The 18,395-nt window shown below is 41.3% G+C and overlaps 2 protein-coding genes and 1 pseudogene across 2 annotated transcripts; all 3 read right to left on the reverse strand.

Annotated features, from left to right (window-relative positions):
- Positions 1–441: 441 nt before the first annotated feature.
- LOC115007355 (D(1) dopamine receptor-like) lies at positions 442–1,806 on the reverse strand. Its single transcript, XM_029430182.1, has one exon. The coding sequence runs from the start codon at positions 1,804–1,806 to the stop codon at positions 442–444; it is 1,365 nt and encodes a 454-aa protein (XP_029286042.1).
- Positions 1,807–3,070: 1,264 nt separating this feature from the next.
- LOC115007364 (glutamine synthetase-like) lies at positions 3,071–4,504 on the reverse strand (annotated as a pseudogene).
- Positions 4,505–12,737: 8,233 nt separating this feature from the next.
- Positions 12,738–17,830, reverse strand: chrna9a (cholinergic receptor, nicotinic, alpha 9a). Its single transcript, XM_029438007.1, has 7 exons — positions 17,732–17,830; positions 17,436–17,581; positions 15,419–15,573; positions 15,150–15,327; positions 14,111–14,462; positions 13,014–13,585; positions 12,738–12,908 (listed from the first exon to the last, which is right to left on the reverse strand). The coding sequence occupies exons 1-7, from the start codon at positions 17,775–17,777 to the stop codon at positions 12,738–12,740; spliced, it is 1,620 nt and encodes a 539-aa protein (XP_029293867.1). The 5' UTR covers positions 17,778–17,830.
- Positions 17,831–18,395: the final 565 nt, after the last annotated feature.

Raw genomic sequence — 18,395 nt, forward strand, 5'->3', positions numbered from 1 at the left:
TGTTTTCATAGTAAAATGGGAAACATATTTCACTTGGTATAATCTGATGGTGGATACCTCAGCAAAGTGAATTTAAGGTGTTTTATCATCCATGTACAACATCAATTCTAATCTAACAGTGAGACAAGCTTGATTCAAGACGTTCACCATCCTACAGGTGTCTACCTTACTTTGTTTGATTTGGCTTTTAGGGCTTCAAATAAGTGCCATGTGGCGGAACAATGTAAATACTTTTGAGTTTCTTTTTAACTTAATTTAGTTTAAGCTACAGAAGGAGGGAACATTGTTGTCTGTACATGTAGCTGCTTTTATTCACATGGATGTTTGGCAGACAAAACCTTTAGAGTAAATTCACTCTGCGCCCCTCTGACACTATCCACCTTCATTGCATAATTGTCCTGCTCCCTGACCCCGCACATGGGATTTAATAAATGGTGTCTCTTATAACGGTATCTGTGTCAGTCTGTCGTTAACGTTACTTTCCTTAGTGTCTGTCACCTGCTCAGAGGATGTTCCTCTATGATAAAACACAGTCACCGTTGTGTTCCCGCTGTCCACGCTCCCCCTCGTATTAATGGCACAGGAGACATTCTTCTTCACGTTCAGCGGGCTCCCCTGCTTCAGGTTTCCGGCCTCGTTACTCGCCATCACCGTCTCCACCGCTGCGTTCATCGCGGCGCAGCAGCCTCCTCCGCGGCAGCGCAACAGGCGCAGGAAGGCGTCTCTGAAGTCCGCGTTAAACGCATAGATAACTGGGTTGAGCGACGAATTGCTCCAGCCGATCCACACGAAAACATCGAAGGTTTTTTCACTGACGCAGTAAGGGCCCCGCTGGGCCCCCGGAGCCTCTGCACCGGGACAGAAGGGCAGAGCGCAGTTCAGGACAAAGAATGGCAACCAGCAGCAGACAAAAACACCCATGATGATGCTCAGAGTTTTGAGGACTTTCGTCTCTTTTCTGATGGAGACTTTGAGCTCCCGGTGTGACTGTCTAGAGCGCTGAGTTTCAGGATGAAGACTGCCAGGAGACTGATATAAGTTAGCATCGATTTCCGTGCACAGGTGAGAACAAAGTTCAGGTACGTCCAAGCGGCAATTCTGCGCGTGCTCCGCCGCCCGCTCCAGGGAGGATATTATCCGGATCTGCATCTGGGCTATCAGGTAGATGCGGGTGTATGTGACAATCATGATTGCCACGGGGATGTAGAAGCTGATGAGGGAGGAGGATATGGCGTACGTGCGGCTCAGGCTGGAGTCACAGCTCCCATCAACACTCTCCTCCCCAAAATCTTCACCAACCTGATCACCCATCTCTGAACGGTGCCAGTTCAGCTGCACGGGGACGAAGGAGATTATCACGGAGACTGTCCAGGTCACGCCGATCATTACAGAGGCCACCTTCTTGTTCATACTCCTCTCGTAGATGAAAGGGCTGGAGATGGCCCAGTATCGGTCCACGCTAATGACGCACAGGTTGAGGATGGAGGCCGTGGAGCACATGATGTCGCAGGCCAGCCAGGTCTTACAGAACCCTCCAAATGGCCAGAAACCAGCCACTTCAGTCACAGCTTTCCACGGCATCACCAGCACGGCGACCAGGAGGTCCGACAGAGCCAGGGACACTATGAAGATGTTGGTTACTTTTGCGCGCAGGTGCCGAAAGCGAAAAACGGCTGCGCACACCGTCAAGTTGCCAAAAAGCGTCCAAATTATAAGCAGCGCCAGGAGAGAACCCGTTATAGCTCGGTACACCGGTACATCCTCCCGGCTGCCAGCTCCTAGTGCAAAGCCGGTTGTATTATTCATTGTCTGGTCCTGTGCTCGACCACATGTCAAACTAAAAGGACAAGAAATCCATCCATTCCCTCCACTAACAGAAAAATAATGCAGTCACTCAGAGTAGTGAGCGCGCGTCCTGCTTCAGTCGGACTGATCTGTGTTGCTGCTCCGAGCGTAGACCAGATTTACTGGGGACCACATGCGCCACCGGCTGGTACTCACTGCTGGCAACACAGGCAGAGACGCGCAGCGCTGAGAGACATTTGACATCTAAGAAACTATAAACATGTCAGGAATTTTTAAATTATCTCTATATTTACTTTCATTCAGCATCACTGTTTTTATATTCCCTCTTTTCCCAATGTTTTTTTTATCCAATTTCAGCTAAATCCCACTCAATGGGTGTGCCATTAGCGGCTATTTTGTAATTTACGACTAAGCTGTGTAGATTGCTGGGCGACATCAGACTGCAATATTTAATCATTATTTTATACATCACCGCTTATAACAAAGATGCAAAGTGCTTTACATGTCAGCACTGTGATTGAATACAATCAGGCGGATAAAAGCACTTCAAATGAAATGGAATTGAATACAATAAAATAAGATATTTTGATTAAAAAGAGTGAAATAAACAAATAAAACAGATAATACTAGAACATATCTTTGACTAAAATAAGATAAAACGAGGTAGAGCAAACCCATCTGTTCAGAGATTAACTAAATTACCTGAATATACATGTCACAGGGTGTATAGTTGAGAAAGGGAGATAAAGGGCTAATTTAGTCACAAATGATAAATCATCCAAGATGATGTCGTCATTTCCCTTTCACTGACTCTTTACAATCCACATTGGACTTAATGTGGAGAATACATTTTCAATTAATTCATCTGCTAGACCTATTCCCTGAACTTATTTTTGTGTTGCAATATAAACTGCTTTTGCATTTCTAAAAATAGCTTTTGTAACCGCTATTTTTTCATTTATTAGAGTGCAGGCCCTGAGGCTTACCTAGACATTCATGTCACTGCCTAAGCATCCAAGGAGGGGCAATAAAGACAACAAGTAACAAAACAGGACACAACAGAATTACACAACATGAACATTCAACACTTACACTACACAAAACATATAATATTGTACAGGTTTTCTATGTCTATTGCAGTAGCTCATTATTGGATTCATGTATTCTTTTTAATGTTCCTTCATGAAACATGTGGATCTACAAATGTGTCAGATTTGATACAATTTCACAAAATCACATGATTACATGCAAAGTCGTCAATACATTATTGCACATCATCATCTTCCCTCTGGGTTTCCAGCAGACAGGTTTCAACCAAGGTTTTCATCACAGCGTCACAGTTGGCAACAGGACGTCTGTCCTCAAAGTACCCGTGGCCCCTCCGACTGACATGGCCAGGGATGCGAACACTAACGGTACAACAAGCTACCGCTGTAGAGAAGCCATGAAAACTGGAGATTGACTGCTGAGGTGACTCTTGTTGTCAGCGCCATCGTGTGGATCGTAGACACGGTGGTGCTGAGAGTGACGCTTGCTCAGGCTCCTAATTGCCACTTCAATGTACCTCTAATTTAACGAAGAGCAGATTAAATTTACTGAATCTATTTTCAAGTGCCGATTTGCTGTGCAGAGCACAGGATAGGTGTATTTTGGATATGTGCATGTCACTCAGTGGTCTAAATTTACTGAAGTCCCCTTTTGCTCCTCATCTCCATAGGGCTGAAGTTGGTGTGGCAGCCTGATGTACCAATGTTACCCTCAATGGGTTTAGCATCCAAGGAGGCAACAACCCCAAAGTCTTCACAGCCACGGTGCAGAATGTAGCGGGCCATCCACAGATAATCCCCCATTTCATTCCCCTCACAGGGGCCAACCTGGAACTCCCACTAATGAGACAAAAACACCAAGAACAGAGAGGACTTCTGCGTATTTATAACCACTGGTTGACCAATGTCAACTGGTTTTATCATGTAGATATAGATGGGAAATATGGGAAGAGAGATAGGTAGGAAAATGACATGGACATGGACCCCAGCCCAAAACGACTACCAGACTCTTAATGGAGTAACAATTTACTGTGGGCCTTTGTTGTCTCTCCAAGATTAATAGTAGTTTTAATAGTCTGCCCACTGCTATCTATCAAACAAATATAGGAAATCCTTTAAAAAATAAATGTTTTTCAAATCCAGCACACACTTATCAGCATTTAAAATTGTGATTCTGTCCACATGGCAAGTGTAAATCCAATAGTCTCTCTCATTTTAGCTCAGGTTTGGTCTCCATAAATTACTGAGAGTAATATCTGTCCTATTAGCCGCTAACTGCTCCAGTATGCTCCACTACAGTAGGTTGATGATAATGATAATTCTGAGTTCTCATTACAAAGAACACACACAGTCATTTGACCCCATTGTTTGTATAAACACACTGATTAGTGAAGCTTTAATCTTGATTAGGCTCAGTATCAATTCCCTCGGAGTTTAACCTCATCTCAACACACCTATATGAGCTACAATTTGACTATTCTATTGATTAATTCATTTTGGTGATCAAATACTTTAGAACCGGTCAAACAAGCTGTTCATGCCTGGGAGGCTAATGATTCTGCATCGGTGCCATCAATCTTTGCACCAGCATACAGAGAGGCTTTATAGTGACAGATACAAATGTCTCTTCCACACACTTTGTTCATGCCACAGTACAATGCAGGGAGTTACACTTAACATATATAACACAGCAACACATCAGGCACAATATGCAAAGATTGTGAAAGACATCAACAATGCTACCTAAAGCCCTTTAAAAAGAAAACTACAGGGATTCTAAAGTTTCTTTCCCTGCAGTATACTTCTGATTCCTGTTGGTTATTTGTTCAGAGTCCTGGTTTTGCATTGTAGATTTTCTCCAGCTACATCAATCCAAATGTCACCTGACACTCCGCACTTTTGGCAAGAGACAGATCAGAGCACCTTGGCTGTCTCATGAAGAATGAGGCTTTCGGAGAAATGCTTCTCTTTGATTGTAGCAGCACTGTTGAAAATATGTGTCCCTAATACAGGTTGGTTTATCATAATATGTTTGGATATATTCAGAACAGTTCATTTAATATAATATTGAAAGAGTCACATATTCAAATACATTTTTGGGGTAATTATCAGCCAAATCTGCAGCTTCCCACGGCTTTACGGAGCTTCACAGCGAGTTTCAGCTCATTGTCCAGCTGTTCAGTGTTTTACTGTTTTAGTTCACTCTCAGCTCACTTATAGCATCGCTATCGGCCGCAGCAGGATGATAAAAGGATGATGATATGTTAATTGTGTTCACAGCTTGTTTAACATTTTGAGGTACTTTACATGAGTATTTCCATTTTGTGCAACGTTATACTTCTACTACATCTCAGAGGGAAATATTGTGTTTTTTACTCATTTATTTACAGCTTTAGTTACTTTTAAGATTCAGATTATTAATATATAAAAATATAATCAACTAATACATTGTGACACATTATTATAAGTTCCAGCAATATATAAAGTAATTAAAATGGGCTCCATCTACCAGCTGCAACATTAAAGTGATGAATACATTAATGCATCAATAATTATAATACATTAATATAATGTGTATAATTCTGAATTGAGCTGCATAATAGTATTTTTGGTACTTTAAGTATATATTGATGGGGATACTGTTGTACTTTTACTGAAGTAAAATGTTTAATGCATACACTTTGGTATTAGTACTTTCACTTAAGTAAAATATATTCTTCCACCACTGCCTATGACATGATATTGTAATAGTTCTGCTTTGAAATTCCTCTACCAGTTACCTTTAGGCAGTATTGTTCAGACAATATACTGCCATGACAGAGCACTCTAAATTTAATACCCTCTCTTCCCTCAGCTCTCTCTCTCACACACACGCACACACGCACACACGCACACACACACACACACACACACACACACACACACGCACACACCAGACATGCTGCTGTGGATAAAAGCAGACTTTTTCAACGGGGACAGAACCAGATGGCACAGCTGGAGCACCAGTGAGGAACACTGAAATAGCACTCAAGCAATATTTGATCTTTATTAATGGCAACAGGGTTTTGTTTGAATACAGCTTTAGATGATGGAGACAGAGACAGACAGTCCAAAGCAGAGGGTGGGGAGTTGATAATCAGATAATCTCCATCATTTTTGAGAGTTGGTACTATTTTCGTGCATTTGCTGATTTAGGACACTCTGGAATTAAATCCATTTAGTTGAAATGAAATTTCTTTCATAGTAATTTCTGTGAGCGTGTGAGTTAATGCTTGAATGTAATATCAATGATTCAAAAGCCACAACATATTGTACCTTTACGCTCCTGAATAATTAGTAGTAAGGTCACACACACAGTTATGTGTTCGTCCTGTAAAAATCATAAATCCACTGTAAAAAATCTTCATGTTGCTACTGTACACAGCAGGGAGCCCCAACACTCTCTAAAGCTGCATTCAGCCCCAGCAGTCCCATTTCTTGCACATATCCGGTCACAGTCGTCATTGTGCTGTGTTTCGCTACAGACCTCTTCTTGATTGTCTCGTTGCACGGCTCCGAACACTTCTTGTCAAACTGCTTTTTCAACGTATGCATTTCTTTGTCACACTTTTCCCTCTCCCTCCGCAGGTTCTCCTCCAGCTGTCTCTTGAGGTTTTCTTCATTCACTTCTTGTTGCTCAACTTTCGTTCTGATGATTTTCAGCTCCTGCTTGAGGGCCATGGTTTTCCTTTTCTCCGCTCTCTGATTCTCCATCTGTATGTCTCTTTCTCTCTGGATCTCCGCCCTCTCACGTCTGAGCAGGTCCTCCATTTGCCTTTTCCTGTCCTCCTCCTTCCTGCTCTGCTCTTCCAAGCTCTGAACGAGTTTATCCAGCTCTTTCTGCAAAGCGTCTTTCTTCATTTCCTCCCTCTGCCTGATGGCCTGCTCTTTCTGTATTTGCTGAAATTCCTTCTCTCTCTCCTTCTTTTCATTTTCCACTCTCTCCTTTTGGATCTTCTCCTCCATTGCTCTTCTCATTTTCTCCTCCTGCTCTTCCTGATCCTCCAGCATTTTTGTAACTTTGTCAAGCTTTTCTTGAAGAGCGTCCCTCTTCTCCTCCTCCTGTCTTCGTATCTCCATCAATGTTATCATCTCTTGTATCTTCCTCTCCTTCTCCTTCTTGCCAGACTCCTCCATCCCTCGTCTTAAGGCCTCCTCCCGATCTCTATCCAGTTTCTCATCCTCCAGCTGCTGTTTTTTCTTCAGCTCTTCCATCTCCATTTTGCTTTTTTGCAGAACCATTTCCAGCTCTTTTTCATACAGCTTTTTTATTTCTGCCTCCTGTTTCTTTTTTAACAGCTCCTCGTTCTCGTTCAGCAGCCTCCTCTCCTGGTGCAGCTCCTGAGCCAGATCCTCCTCTGCTTTCTGGAGCATCCGGCTGCCATAGCACTTTCCTCCATTTTCCTGCATCATGCCGTCCACTAAGGCAAGCATCTCTGACACCTGCTCCTTGTTCTTGAAGCTCTGGTTGTTGAAGACACAGTACCTGCCCCCACATCCGTCCACCAGCTCGGCCAGATCCTTGCTCCCATCGATCAGACACTGCTTCACGGATGTCCCTTCTTCCAGAAGGTCTCCATGAGTAAAAACCACCACAGAGAAACTCAAAGCATGGGCACCCATTGCTTGTTTGATCTGCCGCACCACCTCCTTCTCCTCCTGAGTGAACCTCCCAATCTGAATAACAATAAGGAACACATGGGGCCCGGGGTACAGGAGGCTAACACTCCTCCTCAACTCCTTCTGCACCTCCTGCTGAGTCTGATGAGTGTCAAGAAGCCCCGGAGTGTCCAGGAGCATCAGGTGTCGCCCACGAAAATTTCCAGAGACCCTGCTACAACGTTGGGTGATGGAGGAGCTGCTAACCTTTGACTCGAAGACCCTACGGCCAAAGATAGAGTTGGCGGTGGAGCTTTTTCCGCTGCCAGTCTTCCCCAGTAAAACCAGTCTTAACTCAGCAGAGGAGGAAGACGGCTTTCTGCCTGCAGAGATACAAAAAAAAGGAGAAGTTTTATGTTTATGAAAGAAAGAAGGGATAGTTCAAAAGAAAGAAATATAAATCCCAATTTACCTGAAAATCTGATAGAAGACAGCTGCTTGCTAATGGACGACATGTTCTTTCTGGTAACTTGCCTCCATAAATTGAGAACAAAAGAGAGCATTACATCACTAGGCTATATAGATCCCAATAATTGTGGGTGTGTCTGGCCACGTTGAACCCCTCTGAACTCTAACCATTGACATCACCATGTTTAAAACATGGTTCATCGTCTGGAGAAAGTGCAATAGTCTGTCTCTGAAACACTCAGCACAGCAGATCTAATCTCTGACACTCCAACAAGAGCTCATGGTCCAGCGGAGGCAAAGATCTGTGAATCAGGCTGAGATACTATACATAAGGGGTTTGTAAATAAGCTGTTGTCTCTGTGATCAAAGTCCAACAAAATCGTCTCTTTTTTATCCTAAAAGTCATTAGAAGTTGTTTAGGAAACAGCAAGGATCAATAAACTAGGTATTCTCCAGTCAGTGTCACACAGAGCGGTCAAACTCCCTGATGATGTCACTAGGTTTGCAGGTATTTGGTCATAAACCAAAGTATTTGTACAATATTAAAAATATACAAAATACATACAATAGCAGACACAAATAATTACAGTGCAGTAGAGGAAGGAAGGCTTATTCAAAGTCTTTTCTTATTAAAGTATTTAAACAATTAACAAAATGACATATTACTCTTCAAACACGAAACTAAAAATACAAGCGCTAAAAAAAGAACACACGGCACAAAGAATATCTATATACACAAAACTCACAAGCAAGCATAAACATTAGTATAAAAAAAAAACATCTCCAGTTGCTCAAAACCTAAGATGTGAGTTGATACAGAAGCCTATACCCTGTATTTGTTTATTAACTCCACTAGACGAAGACTGTGTGATGTCTTCTACCAGACAACTTATTGACTGTTTGTATCAGAGGTACTCATCGCTCGGCTCCCCAAGCTTTAATTGGTGGCTCGCATGAAAGGAGGTTAAATAAAGGGGTGATAGATATGATTATGCAGTCAATACAGATTTCATAAAAACACTAAAAACAAGCAGGGCTATTACATATAACCCATTAAAACTCTGAAAGTGTCTGCTCTATTAGCCTACAAATAACATATAATAATAATAATAATTGATAAAAGATGCAAATAAAGACGAGAAACAAGATATTTAAACTTGCTCGGCCCAACACTGACCCTCTGCGGAGTTGCCAGTCTATCCAGCGCTACAATGGCGAATGTGTTCTTGGATGGATAGATACATGATGGTGGTCTAGTATAGAAATAAATTAACTTACGGTCACTAAAAATATGTTATCATAAGCATGCTTATGAATATGGACATTTGCTAAAATATCATTTATATCGCTAAATTTGAACATTAAAATTGGAGGACACTACGACCAACCTGACACTTCATACGTTGAGTTAGCTTGGCTACTCCCGTTTAAAAAAAGAAAGGTACGAGCCATACAAGACGAGCATAGGAAAATTCAAGAAAAATGGACAGAGGAGTTTTTATTTGTCCTCCACGAGTCGAACCCTGAAAGACTGCTTTTCGGATTCAGCAGAAATATTGTTTTAAGTAATTATTATTATTATTATTATTATTATTATTATTATTATTATTATTATTATTATTATTATTATTATTATTATTATTATTATTATTAAGGTAATCCTGCTTTTAATGAATTTATTGGTTGACTACATTGCATATTGTATGTTTTGGGTGGGATGACAGATTAATAAGCAGACATGCTTTTTAAATGGCTCTCCTATTGACTTTGTCCTATCAATGTGGCTCTCGTGTATGATGACGTGCTGCTCAATTTGTTTTATGCCTCAAACACAAGAGCAATAACATTTATTAAGAGTGGATTTTCAAATGAATTCCACTATCTTTTCATTTTTTCTTGATTGTGTTACAATTATTATTATTCTCCTATTTGTAACTTTATTAATTAACCTATTTAAAAACTGCCTAACGGAAGATATTCAGTGATTCTGGGAGGCTATTGGAGTCTGGAAATGAACACGAACAATCATAGTACAATATATCTTCCTTCTAGAGGCTCTTGGGGGAATGCAAATGTCTTGAGAAACTAAACCAGGTTCATTCACTCGCCTGACTGCTGTTGTCCCACTGAACTGTGTGTAGACCTATATGTCAGTCACACTACATGCGTGTGTGTGCGTGCGTGTGTGCGTGCGTGTATGTGTGTGTGTGGTTCCCCTTAATCATGGTTTATATGACTGCAATGCTTCTATATCTTTCAATATCCCTGAAAAAGATGTATCTGCCTATTCTCATATTCCTGCTTCTGAGTGATTTATATATTCATTTGTCTGCTAAGTTTTCTAAAAAGATTGATTACTTCCTATATGTAAAACGAATGATTTTACAGAAAAGGTATGAAGTAAAGAGATTTGAAGTGCAAATACAGTTTTGTAAAAATGTATACATAGATCATATAACAAATTAGATTTGGACCTTAACGCATCGTGCTGGGACAGAGAGGTAAACCATATTTAATATCAAAGTTTTATTTTTAAATGGACCACTGAGCAAAGCGTAAGTTATTGAAAAAGTACAGTACATCCACCGTTCACGCTCTGGAGGTAGGCTTTAAGGTCTGAAAATCACGTTAAAGGTTCAATGTGTGTAGAATATAAATTTAAAACATTAAAACAATTAACTAACATTATCAACAGAATGTGAAGAGGTAACAGTGTTGACGTTATGTCAAACACGTCTATGTGTTGTGTTGCAGAGATATCTACTGAAATCAACAGCCTGACTGACTAGTTCCGCTCCGTCAAGTCTTGTAATACCACGTGTTCCTCTAGAGGTGATAGTGAGTCACTGTAGCTCCAGTCTGCCCTCAGTACAAAGAAGAAGTACAGCTGTCTGACTCGCTTGGGAATATTACAGCCATGTCCTGTTTTATAGTTTGTTTATTAGATTACATTCAAAGTGGCAGAAACAAGAAAACGACCCGCACCACCTCGCTTCTTCCTCACAGCTGTCAGGAGGCTGTTTCTCTGAGTGTAAAGCTGTCGGCAGCCCTGGGAAACAGCGTAGCTTCAGTTAGCAGTTAGCTCGAGTTCAGCCACAGCACCGGGGAACTGCAAACTCCCTGTTGCTGCCGTTACACAGGTCTACCAGCTTACGCTGCCACCGCCACTTTGGATTTAGTCCAATAAACAAACTAACGTAATGTTACACGGACTACAGCCCCCGGTTAACATGAGTGCCCCAGTAAACACAGATGGATGAGCCCCATGTGAAGATTATAAGACAGCAGATGTTGTATGACCGGCTCTCCGTGTTTCAGCAGTTAGGTCGAATTTTGGTATTCTTGCCGACTGACTGACTGACTGACAGGCATTACACAGGAGTCAATGTAATACACAATACAAAGAATACATTATAATACAATAAATACTACTACAACTAAAATATGAACATGAGGGATTCTATGGACCCAGTTTAGAGGTGAAATACTGCCCCCTATTGCTTTGGAGCAGGTGACTCGGAATTACAGATTGAACCTTTAAAAGGTAAGGACTCTGTGTAGAGTAAGAAAGGTAAACATTCACCCTTTCTCTCCAAGACTCAATCTCAATATTCACAATTTATGTAAACCAATGTCTTAACGTGTAGACTTCAAAAACACTTAAGGCTAATGTCTTTGTCTTGCTCACTGTTTATCAATGCAAGGAAGAACATGGGATTTTCCTTCTTTTTGATCATACAAAACGTTGAATAATGAATTAGGATGTACTATTATTGATTAACATACCTGGCAGTACAAAGAGTCATTAAAGTTTGCTCCACCTTTACCATCTGCAAAATGAATATGATGTACACATTAATGGATCACTAATTATAATCCAGTGATATAATATATATTATTCCGAAAATGGTGATTCTGCATAATTCGTATTTTTACTTTAAGAATATTTTGATGCTAATACTTTTGTACTTTTACTTAAGTTAAAAAAAAGAATGCAGGACCTTTACTTGTATTTCTACACTACACTTATTTATATTGTACGCATGATTTGATATTGTTTTGCTGTTGTTAAACGCGGCTCCCATTTACTTCAATTCATCAAGACTGTTCTACGTTTTTTGATTCTTTGTTCACAGTGGAGGCATGCGAGAAAATCAAAGTATTCTTCAATAATTCAGGTAAAATGTGTTGTATAATTGATATACAAATGTTAATTTTGTGGGTGAAGTATCCCTTTAAATTAAAACTGCTGGTGCTTTCATTGTAACTGACTCTGGAAAACAGCGTCATCTGGTCGTCTAAAACGTAGTGTAAGTAATGCAATGCCTATAGGTGGATGTCTGGATGTTAGCTCATCCATAATGGAGAGTCCATGCATGTTCAAGGCGAGGCCTAGATTGTCTTACCGCTCCACTGCTCCGTCACACATGCAAGCACACCTGACGTTAACGAACCGAGAGGCTTTGATGAATTTCTGTGCTCGTGTGCTTGTGTGGTTAAACGGATGATTGGTGTGCAGTGACCTTGTCCTCTTCGAGTCAAAGCAAAAAACAACAATGAACCTACACAACTGCACACACACACACACACACACACACACACACACACACACACACACACACACACACACACACACACACACACACATACACATACACACACATAACACAATACGGACACACATATAAAACAGTTTTGATTTGTTGCATTAAAATATAAATGAGGTGACGTAGGATGAATGTCATCATGGTGGTAAAAAGATGATGACGAAGGAGGCTGTCAGGATGCCTTGGCGATGATGAGGATGCTCATGAGAAAGACCATTACGAAGAAGATCCACATGAAAAACCTATCCATCACCTTGGCAACCTTCTTCCACTCTGCGGCCTTGACACAAGTAGCTCTCTGCTCGCGGAAGCAGTTGGCGATGTACTGGATGTTCTTCACCATCTGACGAAGAGACAGAAAGATGAACTAAAGCAAGACCTTAAAGAAACTTTAGAAGAAGAGGAGTAATCAGATAAGTGATTAAACGGAGATGCTGTGGTGATGCACCTGTTTATGTTGGAGGCAGGGGCAGCAGCAGGGACAGGCCGGGACTTTCTCTGTGGGATAGAGGAGCTGCTTCTTCAGCCCTCCATTCAGGTGCTGAAGGTTCTGTGGATGAAGAGGAGCCTGGTAGTCCAGTTCATCCCTCCTAATGTGGTGGTAGCGCTGTGTGGGCTCCAGCTTCCCCTCGCCCCTCTCCAGGCTGGAAGCGGGGTTGTTGTAATGGAGATGGCTATTGTTGCCGTTGCCATTCGCCTGGCTTTTGTGTTGCTTGCTGTGATGATGCACGGCGTGGCCGTTGCTGTACTTGTACGGGTCGCTGTCGTGATGGTAGTCGTGGAAATTGTCATCGTTCACGGGATCCTCGGGATACAGCGGGCTCTTCTCACTCTCCGGCGTAGTGCAGTTCTCCCCCACCTCGTACACAAAGCAGATTTTGGACATGTAGTCTATGATGAGCACCTTAGCCCAGTGAGGGACCGGCTTGGCCTCAGCACCACAGAAATGAATGTTCATGATGAAGATGGTCAGAGAGGTGGAGGCTGTGATCATAGTCATGGTGGCTATGTAGTACTTCCCTAGAGGAAGGGGCGAAGAAAAGGAGAGATTTATGAAGGGGAAAGGCAACATATACATAGCACATACATAATCTAATTTGTAGACTACGAGGTTAAACATTCTTAAACAACTTTCTCATCTGTTGTCCCAGATACAGCTTCATACATAGATATATAAACTTATTTAACAGCCAATTCATTCTCTAAATTGCATAACTGAGTTGAGGCCATTTCTGCCAGGAAAAAGAAAATGGATGAAAATAAGAACCAACATTTTGAAATACTTTGTCAGAAAACGACAACATTTAAATGTAATGAGATATAAAGTCAGAATTATGAGATGCTAAGTGAAAATGTATATTTAAAATGTCAAAATATGGAAACATTAAGTAAAAAATGTGGAATATTAAGTCATTTCTGAGTCATAATGTTGACTTACTATAAAAAAAATATATATATTCATAACGTTGCATCCCTTTAATTCTTCTATAGTTTAAATGGTTGAACAATGAGGCAAAAACTGAATGCAGAGAGAATAATTCACACCTATATAGGGCATGCTCTCTGCAGGAGGCATGCTCTCAGCCACCAACAACTGGAACACAGTGAGCGCCAGCAGCACCGTGACCCCGAGGGAAACCTTCTCCCCCGAGTCGGCCGGCAGGTAGAAGCCCAGCGGGGCCAGGAACGAGATGAGGAAGCAGGGCAGGAGCAAGTTGAAGATGTAGAAAGAGGAACGACGCTTCAGGACCAGAGTATAGGTGATATCTGTGTAAGGGTCGGAGCAGCAGCCGTACATCATGACGTTTCTAACTGCTGGCATGCCGTGACACTCCCACTCCACATTCTCCACAAAGTCAGACAGGTCACCGCTGTCCATGCCCAAACTGATGTCCACCTGTGTAGCGGACACACATTGTAGGTATCAACACAAATATGCTAATGTTCTTTGAATGAAGAAACTAACAACCGGAATTCCCCTTACTTATAGTAAGTAGTAGTAACAGTATATAGCAAGAGGCTGGTACATGATTCGTACTGATGACCAGAGCCAACATACACACTATACCTGCAGAAAATGTTTTGTCATTTGTTTGAACCAACCTTTTACTGTTTCCTTGTCAAGCTATAGCACTCCTTGAAAGTCAAAGTTTGAAAGTGACAGCAATAATAAATCATTTATTTTGGCAATAACTGATTTGTTTTGGGCCCCCTTTCACGTTTTTTTCACATTGTCAATCGATACATTGTTTTTATAAAATATATATTATAGCAGCTTTAAGTATTTACCCTATATTTTAGCAATAGTATAAGTGTATCAATTATACAGATCGACAGCGGAGAAGTGGATTATTAATAGTTTTCATTTTATGGACGATTTAGAATTTCTTTAGGTGTTAAAACTTGTCACCATTGGAATACAATTTAAACTGAATCCATCAAAGGAACAAAACATATGTTTTGGAGCCACATTTCAAGGGAGATGAATGTGGGAAGAATATTACTTTTAAATGTCATGATCGAGTTGAATGTTAACTGGTTCAAACGAGATACAAGGTGTGACCCCCCGCCTGCTTCAACACACCTGGTTGCCATTGTAGGTCCAGGATCCGAAGGTGAGTTTGCACTGTTGCCAGTCGAAAGGGAAGTAGGAGACGTCCACCACGCATGTGCTCTTTGTGATCGCTGGAGAGTCCCAGATGATCTCTCCATTATAACGCAGCTTCACATTAGTGCTGGATGCACCTGACTCCTCATCTGCCCTGCACAGACATACAGAGGTAGGACACGGTGTATCAGTCAGATACACTTGCTGCTTTATAGGACCACTGCCAACTATCTCTTGTTACTGACTTATTGTAGAGGACGATGTCCGGCTTCCAAACCAGGTCGCTGGGTATATTGATCATCTCAAGGTCATCATAGTCCTCCTTGTCCCACTTCAGGTAGGCGTCATGCCAGACCAGCCTGATCCACAGGTACGTGGTTAGCACCTGGTTCCTCTCATCCTACACACACACAAACACACATGCAAAAACATTTAAAGAGTGAGAGAGTGGTAATATTAAAAAAGGTTGTTCCTTAAATAATTCAAACAAAGCGGATGCAGCCAATTCAGTCAGTTTCAGTTTTACTTTATTTGTCATATTCAGGTTAACACAGGGTCAACGTTACAATGAAATGTGTAGGACGAGAGAACTGGTCAGCTCAGCAATAAAAGATCAAATAAGATAAATGACACTAAGATGTAAGATAAGATGGGAAGACGTATATAAAGTATAAAACGGAAAAACTAAAATATAGCACAATATACATATAGGAAAAACAGGGGGCGTAAGTTGCAAAATTATTCAACATTTTTGAACAAATGCAACGAGAAGGAGGAATGACATATGTGATATGAAAGAATATAATGAGAGAAATAGATACATAAAAATAAAGCACTGTATACGAACATGAAAAAGAGGAATTGTGTGTGAGTGACGAAATAAATGAAACTGTAAAGAACAGTATTGCACATGAGGTATGTGTCGGTATGATGTATGAAGTGCATTCATATGTAAAAGTAAGAAGCAGAACTCCAGTAAAATACTATTCAGCGCCAGCCTCCGATGGTCTCCACAGGAACAGAAGGGGTCACTAGTGTTAATTCAGTATGAGACACGCACATTTTTTCTGTAGCTCATAGCCATGAGCAAATTAAAATGGCACTCCACCGATTCACACGTCAAAGTCAATTCATTAGTCACTGGGAGGACTACACAGCCTGTGAAAAACGTCGTCATCTGTGGCTCTGGAGGAGGTTTGTCAAAGTCCGACTCAAGTGACATCACCCGGGTAACTCAGATTGGTAACAGAGACTGCAAATATGTAACTGAAAGCTTGACCAGTAAGGGAGGATTTAACAAAACAGGCCATAGAGTTGCATTAAGGGACTCACTTTTGGGACCCAATGTTTTGGCATGACATGTGTTCCTTTATATTTCACACATTTCTTTGAAGTTGATCAGATATGAAGATACTGAGGTTGAGATTTTTTGTAGTGTAAATGTTATATGTTTCTTCATTAGGGTTGGAAAATAGGATAGGAATCCAAATCCCATTTCTTTTTTGAAAAGATAGAAAAAAAGGAGAATGCCACCTTGCATTTTACTGCACGTATCGTATGTAACAAATAAAACCTTTGAATTTGTATTCTTTGAATCTGTGACAGTTTGAACTGAAATATAAATGACAACAACAACAGATCTCGATCTCTCTCTACCTATAATCACCTTAATCATTTGGCAGTTAGTGATTTATCCTCTAAAACTCTGAAGGTTTACTGAAGGTACACAATATACTATATATATGACTGGCATGTCCTTATTTATAAGGCAATTCCTAACTTGCGTCATCGTATCATATATGTAAATGCATCTGAAATATGTTGGAAGCTACTCTCTCCACGCTGTGACATATTTGCAAGACTTACTCTTGCTATTGTAACTTTGCCCAAAGTCCATCTTGAAATAGGAAAAAGGGTTTAGGTATGCTGCTCCTGCCGCTTGGTATCTGCTGCAGACTGATTTAAGAGCGCTGGTCTCTTTAAGTGTTTTCAAAAATAAATTGAAGGAGTTGGAAGAAGATTCATCAGGTTGTAGATGCTTTGACTGAGCTCTTCCCCCTGTGAGATGTTTAATCTCAATGAGATGGTTAAATACATTTTAAATAAAAACTATTTTTTTAAATGTATATGTGATATTGTACAACATGCTGCAACAATTTAAAGACCCATCTTAAGAGATTCTTTTGTGGTTAAATAGTCGTATATATGGCCTAGGTGAACAGGTTTTATATCTCTGACTCTATGTGGGGTCATGATACTCACCATATCTTTGATCTGTGACAGCGTGATCTGCAGGGAGACATTGAGGGCTTTGTCTGTGTCGTCCACTGGCCTCAGAGCGTTAGAGTAGCCCTCCATCAGGTCAGCCAGAAGTTTGCGGGCATAATGACCCTGAGCACCGTGGGACACTGAGGGGGTAAGAGGACAGCGGAGGACGAGTACAACAGCAAAGGTTACAATAGATCATGTCAGGGCAGAGCCAACACCATTAAACCAGTCAGAGTTAGCTTCAATATATCAGATATAAACATCACACTGATCCATCATGCATAACTGACCTTGCACCAAAAGGCTGATCCAAACCATCAGCGCTGCCTTCCTCATTTTCAACCAGTCACAAGCCGAGGGATCAATTATTCAGCAAAGCAGTCTCTGAGACAGCGCAGGTCCAAATCCAGAGCGTCACTCTATTCTGATTTCCATTCTCCCCTGCTGACGCTGAGCGAGACCACAGAAAAACTCTTGAAATCTCACATCCTGTCAGAAACTCTGAATGCTTCGCTAGTAGTTAGTCGCAGTTTGCCTCTCTGTCACTGCCTCTCTGTGTGTGATCGCTGCTCTGGAACAGGACCTGGGGCTATCACTCACAAACAAACACACACACACACACACACACACACACACACACACACACACACACACACACACACACACGTACACTGAAGTATCACATAGCACACAGGCACCAGGTGAAATGTGATGCCTGCAGCCCTATACACTTGTGTACATGACCACAACCAGCTGTACTACACACACACACACACACACACACACACACACACACACACACACACACACACACACATATAATGAACCTTATTGCATTACACAGCTAATGACATGTGTCAGTCACACACATACAGTACTGTGACACTTTCTTACCTATGCTCAGGTCATTCAACAAGAACACACACACACACACACAAACACAAACACACATGT

Source organism: Cottoperca gobio, chromosome 1 (genome assembly GCF_900634415.1).
Source record: "Cottoperca gobio chromosome 1, fCotGob3.1, whole genome shotgun sequence".
Lineage (NCBI taxonomy): Eukaryota > Metazoa > Chordata > Actinopteri > Perciformes > Bovichtidae > Cottoperca > Cottoperca gobio.